The sequence below is a fragment of the Aptenodytes forsteri genome, unplaced genomic scaffold (assembly GCF_000699145.1).
Source record: "Aptenodytes forsteri isolate BGI_AS27 unplaced genomic scaffold, ASM69914v1 Scaffold83, whole genome shotgun sequence".
Lineage (NCBI taxonomy): Eukaryota > Metazoa > Chordata > Aves > Sphenisciformes > Spheniscidae > Aptenodytes > Aptenodytes forsteri.
The window spans coordinates 6,669,996-6,678,790 of record NW_008795371.1 but is presented as its reverse complement, the minus strand read 5'-3'; the positions used below and the strand labels follow the sequence as shown (position 1 = coordinate 6,678,790).

Here is an 8,795-nt window from a genome sequence, read left to right as displayed (position 1 = left end):
ACGCAGCCTCCCAGGAGGTCAGACCTATTGCCCTGCAAGCAGTGAGCCCACACTCGCGGCAGACTCCCGGGGCAGTGTCACCGTAAGGACCCCCTGGGAAGGACACCCGCTCCGTCGCTCTTCTCCATCCATCCTCCCCCCCTGCCATGCAAGCACGATGCTTGCTCAGCCCCTGCACGGGGAATCCCCCACCCCGAGCCCACCAGCACCCGCGCTCGCTACCTCCCTCCCAGCTCCCCCTTTGCATTCACCCCCCAAGGAGAAGAATCCTGGTGGCACACCAGGTGTTGGTCTCCATCACCAGTCTCCTCCTGGGGGTAGTGAAGAGCTGGGGTGGGAGAAAAGCTGCTTGAAATTTGGGCTGGTGGTGTTTGACGTGATGCCAACGGCACGTAGGATTGCCGGCTCACCGCTCATTAGGGCTGTGGCAGTGGGAGGGCGCTCGGGTCTCGGTGTCAGGCGGGGGGTTATTTATTGAGGACGCGGCTCCAGGAGATGTTGTGGTGCTGGGGCCCAGCCTGAGCAAGGGGGGAAGCAGGACAAATTAATTCCAGCTTGCGCTCGCTGCCTTTCCCCAGTCTCTTTATAATGCAGGCAAACACTTGCATGGAATTCATATTAAACTTTACAAGGAATAAGTGAAGCTAGAGGCTGATTTTATGAAATATGTCTGATTTAAAAAGTTGATGTAAAGGCACACTTTTAAATGCTAGCAGTGGTATGTCTGCCCTCGCTCTGCTGTCGGCAGTGGCACCAGGAGTGCCCTTCAGCAGTAATACAACCCTGCCAGGTCATCTGGCTGCAGCCTTGTCACCCAATGCTGTTTCTGCTGCAACTCTACAATAAATCCATCCTTGAAACCCCATGATAACATGACTCCTTTCTCTTCCTTCTTCCTCCAGGCAGCTGAATTCTTGCATTTGTTAGCTCAGTTTAACGATATGGGTTTCCAGCAAAATGAAATCAAAGAAGTTCTTCTGCTTTGTGGGAATCAGAGGGAGAAGGCACTGGAAGAGCTCGTGATGAAAACCCAGTGACCAGCATCCTGGACCCCAGTCACAGCTTCCCCTCTCCAGACCGGACCATCGAAGGACTCGGGTGGGTTGGCCGCGCTTACCCTTCTGCCGCTCCATCCCCACCCTGAGCAGCACGGCTCACCGGGCACAAAGCCTCAAATCACTGGCTTGGTGTCTCATCTCATTTTATGGACATCCATCATCAGCATGTTTGTCATGTACTAAGGCAAAGGCTTTATAGCAGGAGTGTTTATCTCTTCACCCACACATCTCCACCCTTGATCATCTCAGCTGTTTAGATTAGATGTAATAAGATCCAAACCGCCTTCGGCTTAGATTTTGCAAAACCCAAACCACAGTTTTCTCCCTCCACCTGGGGTGATGGGTGTCATGTTTTCAACTACAATCAAATGTGGATTCTTAAAAGATTATATATATCAACAGAAGAGATTGTTTTCATAAAAACTGAAGGCTCCTGAAGAAACATTTTTTAGTCCTGGCTTGGGAAGAGTCTCAGCTGACTTAGTCACGGTTGAATATTGTAATTGAAATCCAATCCGATCACATTAGCTTCTCCTTTTAAACCAGAAACTTGAGAAAAATACACAATTCAATGAGGGTAAGGAAAGAAAACAGGCTGCCCTTGCTCTAGAAATACATGAAGTTTATCCAGTGCAATGAAAAATGGCTTACGCAAGGGTTTGTGCTCAGGGAATTTCATGAAATCAGAACAGAGAGATGGGGAACAGCTCGGCTGCCCTCGTGCTCTGCCCAAATCAGGAAAATTCAGGGGATGCTTCCCTAAACTGTGGAGACAGTGGCTCCAAATGAAGTTAAGCACGAATGTCAGGATCGGGAAAATCTGGATGCCCAGGGGAATTTTTGTATGTAACTGAAGGACAGAGAATGAGAGATTCAGATCACCTTACGGGATGTGTCTCTTGGCTTGGCAGTGGAAGAGTGGACAGTGTTTTCACACAGAAGTATATTATTTTCCTGTGAATTAGATACAGATGTAATTTCTTTGAGTAAAGATGGTTGGAAGGGTTCTTCTGAAATGTATTTGTGTCTTTCCCTGTGAAAATGCCAACTGGCACAACCTAGCAGAGAAAATCTTTAATTAGTTGCATTAGTACCATTTTTCCATTGTATCCTTCCAAACGATCTCCCAGCCCAATGTACTGCCATCGAGTTAAAACACCGTGTCCCTTCTCTGTGTATCTCTAGGTAGGTGCCAAACACCAGCAGGAGGGTACAGCCCTCCATGGCTGCCTTCATCCTCGCCTGGATGCAATGAGGAAACTTGGAATCCAGGTTTTGGGGGACTTGACCTGTCCATACCCAAGGATGCTTTATATTACACCTTCTCTTCTTTAATGGTATTGAAAAGGAAAATGTGGCACCTTGTATGGCCAAGGGAGATATTTGTGGGGAGCTCACAGGCTCTTCTTGGAGCTCCCAGCCCTGTTTTTCCTCCAGCTTTCCCTTGGTTATACAAGCTTTTATTTTTGATACAGCCCTTATAAGGCAAGTCCATTCTACAGACAGCTTTTCTTTACGTTCATCCTTGCCAAGATGATGTCACCTTAAAAAAGAAACTTGCAAAAGGTTAAACTGTGATTAGATAGATCGCTTCGCCTCGAACTGTAATCTTTGGCGGAGTAAACACCATGAAGATTGAAAGGGGAAGATAACGGTGCTGTGCTGGTGCCAGTAATGCGTAACGTTGAGGGCTAAATTCTGGTGCAGCGAAGCACATTTGCAGCGTCGTGCCCACTCACTGTGCAAAGGCTGAGCAGCCTCTCGCTCTCGTTAGAGATTTGCTTGGTCCTGGCTCATCATTTTTTCCCCCTGCTTGTAGAGGTAAGAACTGTACCTTTTTTCCTCCTTGTTTTTTCCTCCCTCCCTAAAATTATCTTGTGTTACTTTCTGTATCATGGTCTGGATTGATGGATACAACAGATTACTCCTCTCTTGGGACCATCCATGCCATACTCAACAGTGCCTGCCAAGACCTGCTCTTTCCCCCATGCTACACTTAAAATCTTAAAACCTTTTGCATTTTGTTGGCAAATATCTTTGTAAACCCCTGAACTGTTGAAAAACCAGCGTGTGAAGGTGGGGGGAGATGTTGTATCACTTGGTGGTTTCAGAGCTGGAGGGAAGGGGAGAGCCTGCCAAGTTCAGCTGTCCCGGGTTAGCCACAGGAGCCCGTCATAAATATTTTAGTAACAGAATTATTTTAACTTTATTTTAATGGAGGGTTTAAGCTGTTTGTTCAACTTAAAACAGTTTTAAAGCAGCGTGCTTCCATGTGCTGCTTTCAGTTAGGGGAAGACAGCGTGAAATGTTAATTGGCTTCGTCTAGGAAGGGAACAAGGGTTTGACTTGATGGGCTTTCTGCTAATGGTCCCCCCGAGGATAGTAACACTGCTCAGCTAATGCTGCAGCACGGTGTAGAGCTGGGTGAGGTCCACCAGTGTCCCCTGCCTCCCCCGTGCCACCATCAGACCTGCACCTCCACCGGCTGCGGTCCCCATCCCGGGGGTGACAGCGGGGTGGTGGCCTGGCCCAGTGGCAGAGGGCAAAAGGGGACAAGGGGCATCGAGTGGTTTTCAATCTGGACATGGATGCGAGCTGGGGTTTTCTTGTGTTTCTGTGGTTGTGTGGGTTTTTTCTCAAATGCGGGAACTGTTTTGAAAATGCTGAGAACTTGGCGAGGGTCAGCAGCGGAGGTATTTGAGGCATCCCAGCTGGTATTCCCTTCCACTCCGTTTCGGCCAGGACGGCACAGGCAGCCCGAAGCCTGCCCCACAGACGGAAAACCAGCTGAGCCATGGTCTGGGTTTGCTGCTGCCCTGGTGCCCGCAGGTCTCCCAGCAGCACTGCGGTCGCAAAGGGGAGCTCTACGTTCTCCAGCTGTCCCCAGAGCTGGTGCTGAGGGCTAACAACCTTTGATAGTAGGGGATGGTATCTCATGAGAACAGCTCATCTGGTTACGGAGCTCTGCTAATGGAGAAGACCTCTGCAAGCCTGGCATCGCCATGCAATGGTGATACTCTCTCCTCTCCTCTCCTTCCCTTTTTGCACCCTTTTGTATTTCCAAGGTTTGCCGTGTCCTAAAAAGACCCTGTCTTGGCTCAAATGAGCCTCTGATGAGTGCCAGCACTTGCCACCCCGCTGAGTCTGTGCTGGGGCTTGGCAGAGGAGCCTGGAGGAGATGATAGCTGGCTAACACACTTGGTGGGATGATGGGTGGTTCCCAGGTCCCAGAAACCCCTCAGTGCATTAAGCCCCCAATGCCCAAGAGATGCTTTCCTTCACCCCTCCATCTCCCCTCTCCCCTCCTCCTCCCAGGACCCTGCTGCAGCCGGGAGCGGCCGTGGAAACCTCCCTGGGGAGCGCGGGGCTGCGTGGGAACCATGCTCCCACATACGGCTCTGAAACAGAGCCGCAGCTGAAAAAGCATTCAGCGGGCAGGAGCGAGCCTTGACATGGATCCCTCTTAGGAGGTATTTTCCTTCAGAAGAGGGGGGGAAAAAAACCCAAACCCCAAGAGTAATGAAAAACACAGGGGTTTTTATAGCTGTCCTTTTAATTCCAGGGTATAACAAATGATTTCCCATCGGAGCAGAGAGGAGGTGGGATGCTGCACGCCTCCAGAGTGCGGTCAAAATAAATAAAACCCGTGTTTGCATCTCTTTGGTATCTGTCCTCTGCACAAGCCACGAAGCCCTGCACACAGTTGGCTCGTGAACCCACATCTGGTAGGACTTTGCACACAGCCCATGCAGTGCAGGCAGCAGCCCCTTTCCCTCTGGCAGGGTCTAGTGTCACCTCCAAGGTCCAACGTGATGCATCCCTGGACCTGAGCATGACTCTGCGGAGGAGGAGAGGAGCCCGGGGCAGTGGCGGGTGCAGAGCCAAGGCCACGTGCAAGGAGAGCATCTCAACATGGGATAGGGGGCCACCTATGTCGCAACGTTGTGGTCGCGCCTCGGCAGCCGCAGGAGGAAGGTCTGCAGGGAGCCGCTGCGTGGGAAGCCCGCCCGCTCCTTCTTGAACTTCCAGGTCTCCTCTTCCACGGAGTAGAGGAGCGTCAGCATCTTGTTTACGGTGTAGATGGTGTCACCCCTGATGACGGCGGTGAAGAGAGCTCCTTTGCTATTCAGGAACTGCCCGGGCAGGGCGGTCCACTGCCGCGACGTCAGGTTGAAGCAGTCAATGACGCAACGCAAGAAGTCATCTGAGGGGCCGTTGCGCATGACGTAGAGGTTGTCGCGGTGGGCCACCATGCAGTGCCCGTAGCTCTGGTGCCGCTTGAGCTCGGTGACGGGAAGCCATGCATCTCGCTGGGTCTCATACTCATAGATGACGGTAGTGTCCAGTGGCTTCCACAAGCAAACGAAGATCTGCCCCATGGCTTGGGCACAGGGTGCTGCTGCACTCGGCTGTGGCAGGTCGGAGACGAACGTCCAGGTGCTGGAGGCCACTTCGTACCTTTCCACGGACTTCAGGGAGATCTTCTCATACTCCCCACCGATGGCATAGAGGTAGCCCTCGTGGCCCACCAGCCTGACGTCATAGCGCAGCTGATGAGGGCTGGGGAACTCACTCCAGGTGTTGGCATCGGCATCGTAGCAGAAGCTGCTCTCCACCACCTGCTTGCTGGCCCCGTAGACACCGCCCACGATGTAGATCTTATTATCCATGGTCGCCATGCCAGCTAGGAACGTGCTGGCGCTCAGTGGCAGGCAGGAGAGGGTCCTCCACGTGTTGGTCTCCTCGTCCAGGTAGCAGATGGTCCTAGAGAGGTCCTCCAGGAACTCAAAAGTGGGCGTGTGGGCTCCTACCGCCACAAAGGTGCTGGGCAGGAGGGTCTCCACATAGGCCAGCAGGTCATCAGAGAGGCAGTCCAGGTACTCCACCAGCTCGGCGTAGCTGTCCCTGATGTAGAGCGCGGCGCAGTGGAAAAGGTCCAGGAGACCGAATATGGCGGCAGCTTGGTACAGCAGGATGCAGTTGTCAGAGTTGATGGAGTGGATCAGGTACTTGGCCAAGGGCTTCACCTGCAGGAAGGCGGCACACTCAACTGCTTGGAAGGTCTCCTCGCTGCTGAGGATGGGCCTCTCACCCGCCAGCACCCGCAGCATGGTGAGGAACCCGGCTGCGCTCAGCTCCCCCAGCCCAATCTCCTCCTGCGTGCTCTCCTTCATGCCCGAGCGGAAGAGGGCACGGAAGTACTCGCTGCTCTCCACCAGCAAGGTCTTCTCCACCCAGAATGACTGCTCCTCCACCCGGATACACACCCTCTCTGGAGGCCCTGCCCAGGAGCCTTCCTCCTCCGGTGTCATCCTCACCTGGGGGCTCAGTGGCTCTCGGCAGGGGGGGCAGCACCCGATGCCCCTCTGTGCCGTGTCCCGCTGCAGCCCCCTCCTGCCTCCACCACCCTTTGATGCCTTTGCTGCGCTGCCCGGCGGCCGCCACGCTGCTGCCTTGTAATATAAATACCTTCGGCTAAAGATAGCCGAGCTCGTGACCGGGGCCTTTCAAAGGCATCTGCCGAGCTCAGCTGCCCACCCAAAACACAGGCAGGGCTCCAGCGTCACCGGCCGTCGTGGTTCACGGGGGGGGTGCCTGGCCCCACCACGGCTCGTCCCATGGAGGATGCCCGGCCACCCTGGGGGAGACAGGTTTCACTCTCCCCCCTCTCGGGCACCCTCCTTGCGACGCCCTAAAGGGACAGTCCCCACCCCAGGGAGGGCAACATGTTTGCGTGGCTGGGAAGAGCATGTTGCTGCACTATTATTTTTTTTTCCCTTATAAACGTGGGTTTTGTGGCTGCAGGGAGGTGACCGATGTCAGCAAATCTCCGTGCCGTTCAGCCTGACCATGGGAAAGGGGCTTTGCCGCCCTCCGAGCGTGGCCACAGGCAGGGAGGGACCTTTATGGGGCCGTTCCCTTTGCGACCCTCCCCAGGTAGGAGGCATGGAGCAACCTGGGCGACATCTGTCCCTGGCGCAAGGAGCCATAAACCAGCCTGTGCTTCACCTGGGGATCCCGTGGCAAGAAAAATGAAGTGCAGCAAACCCCTTCTCTCCGGAAGAGTCCCCTCTGGCCACAGGGCTCGCCCCGCTCCCCTGTAACTCCCGGCTGTGGGCAGAGACAACCGCCCCCCACGACTCATGTAGAGGTTGACGGTGAAGAAGAGTTATTTGTGGCACGTCGCTTGTTTGTGTGCTATTCACAGCTTTTTCTGGTTAGAAATCCCATTTTGCCTCTGCCATGGGGTGCCGAGGAGGGCTGGCAATGGGGCCCCCAATTCCTCCCATCACCACCTGCAGCTGGTCTTTATTTTTGATGCATAATTTAATCCAAGCAGCATAATGATGCATAATTTAATCCACCTTGCCAAAGGTATATTTTTTTCCTTCCTCCTTAGCCCCTCATCCCAGCAGCCGGGAGCTCCTGGGGCACTGCGTGACGGCAAAGCCATTGCCCCAGGATCGTAGCCCCAGCAGGTTCCCCAAAAAATCTCAGTTTAGGGAAGAAGGTGAAAGCGTTGCGCTTGTGTTACTGTCATTGATCCTTATGGGTACCTGGCTTAATATACCACATTTAGCTCTGATTGCTTTTAAGCATCCTTGACCTGTGTCCAAAGGGGATCGGGGGTCCCTGGAGGGGCTCTGCTTCCCGCAGGGGAGCGATCCCCATCCTCTCCATCCTCCCCATCCTCCTCATCCCTGGGGCTTGCAGGGACTTCCACACTCCCAGACTATTTTGGGAGGGTTTAAAAATATCCTCCCTGCATTAACGGGCAATAATCCCAACGGCGCAGCAGCCCCACATGGCCACGGAGCGGCCTTTGCCCCCCAGCCCTGGGTATGGTCTCCCACAGAAACCCCTCAGGGCCGGCCAAGGGGCCGTATCCTGCGGTCCTGGGTGCTGAGCCCCATCCCAAATGGCTGCGATTGCCATGACAACACTGACTTCAGCCTCTGCCACCTACTCGGGCTCCAAGCCCACTGGGTACTGGCTGATGGCTCGGTGCGGGCAGCAGCGGTGAGTACTCCCCGTGCTCCCCTTTCCCCCCTCGGGATCGCGTCTTTTGGGTGGAAAAAGGTTTTTTTTTTTATCCCTGCAAAGTCTCTGCCAGCAGCAGGTGTGTGTGCTTAAATGGGCTGGGCAAGCAGTGGACAGGAGGGTGGCTGTGCTGGCAGCATCGCTCCCAGGTGCTGCTCCTGCCTGAGGGAGGTGTAATGAGTGCACCGGCCTCAGCCAGGGGAGTGGGACGGGGTTTTTGCTTGCTGGGGGCTTGACAAAGTGCCGGGGACATGGTGAGGTGGCCGCCAAGCACAGGCATGACGGGTTTCGGGGCCGGAGGTCCCTGCCCGAAGCCCCAGGAGCTTGGGGGGCCGGCGTCTATCCTGCTCCGGGGACCGTCCTCGGGGCGGCCGGGGCAGCATGTCCAGCCCGGCGCCGGCGCGGCAGCTTTCCTTACAAGGAGTTTGGCTGGGGCCCGAGCGGCCCATGCCTCATGCACCGGCAGCCCCGGCGGCGCAGGGGCCGCTGCTCCCCCAGCCCTGGCCCCGGCCTCGGCCCCTGCGCACCCCGGCGCGCCCCACGTCTCCTCTGGCGGCGGGTTTTAAGGTGGGAGGCTGCGTTTCTCTTCTCTTTCTGGGGTGCGAAGGGTGGGCAGAGGGCTGGGGGGGTTCTCTGTCTTTGCTTGGGTGGGGTGCTGGCCGCCAGCATGGGATGCTGATGCTGGCCCCTGGCTCC

The 8,795-nt window shown here is 55.1% G+C and overlaps 3 protein-coding genes across 3 annotated transcripts in view; 2 read left to right on the top strand and 1 right to left on the bottom strand.

The window, feature by feature from the left end:
• UBAP1L (ubiquitin associated protein 1 like) overlaps nt 1–1,037 on the top strand; it is a 10,225-nt gene extending 9,188 nt beyond the window's left edge. Inside the window, exon 5 of the mRNA XM_009280495.2 lies at nt 903–1,037. Within this exon, the coding sequence (XP_009278770.1) occupies nt 903–1,037 (135 nt within the window). The remainder of the gene's footprint in view (nt 1–902) is intronic.
• A 3,562-nt stretch (nt 1,038–4,599) lies between these two features.
• KBTBD13 (kelch repeat and BTB domain containing 13) lies at nt 4,600–6,449 on the bottom strand. The gene has a single exon (XM_009280427.1). It carries the CDS (start codon nt 6,368–6,370, stop codon nt 4,988–4,990), a length of 1,383 nt encoding a protein of 460 aa, XP_009278702.1. The 5' UTR covers nt 6,371–6,449; the 3' UTR covers nt 4,600–4,987.
• Nucleotides 6,450–8,377: 1,928 nt separating this feature from the next.
• Nucleotides 8,378–8,795, top strand: part of RASL12 (RAS like family 12) — a 4,796-nt gene continuing 4,378 nt past the window's right edge. Inside the window, 2 exon segments of the mRNA XM_009280426.2 lie at nt 8,378–8,494; nt 8,496–8,666. Of these exon segments, the coding sequence (XP_009278701.2) occupies nt 8,378–8,494; nt 8,496–8,666 (288 nt within the window).

Bases quoted from the DNA above. Each gene is read 5' to 3' on its own strand.
- KBTBD13 (XM_009280427.1), bottom strand. From the start codon at position 6,370: ATGACACCGGAGGAGGAAGGCTCCTGGGCAGGGCCTCCAGAGAGGGTG.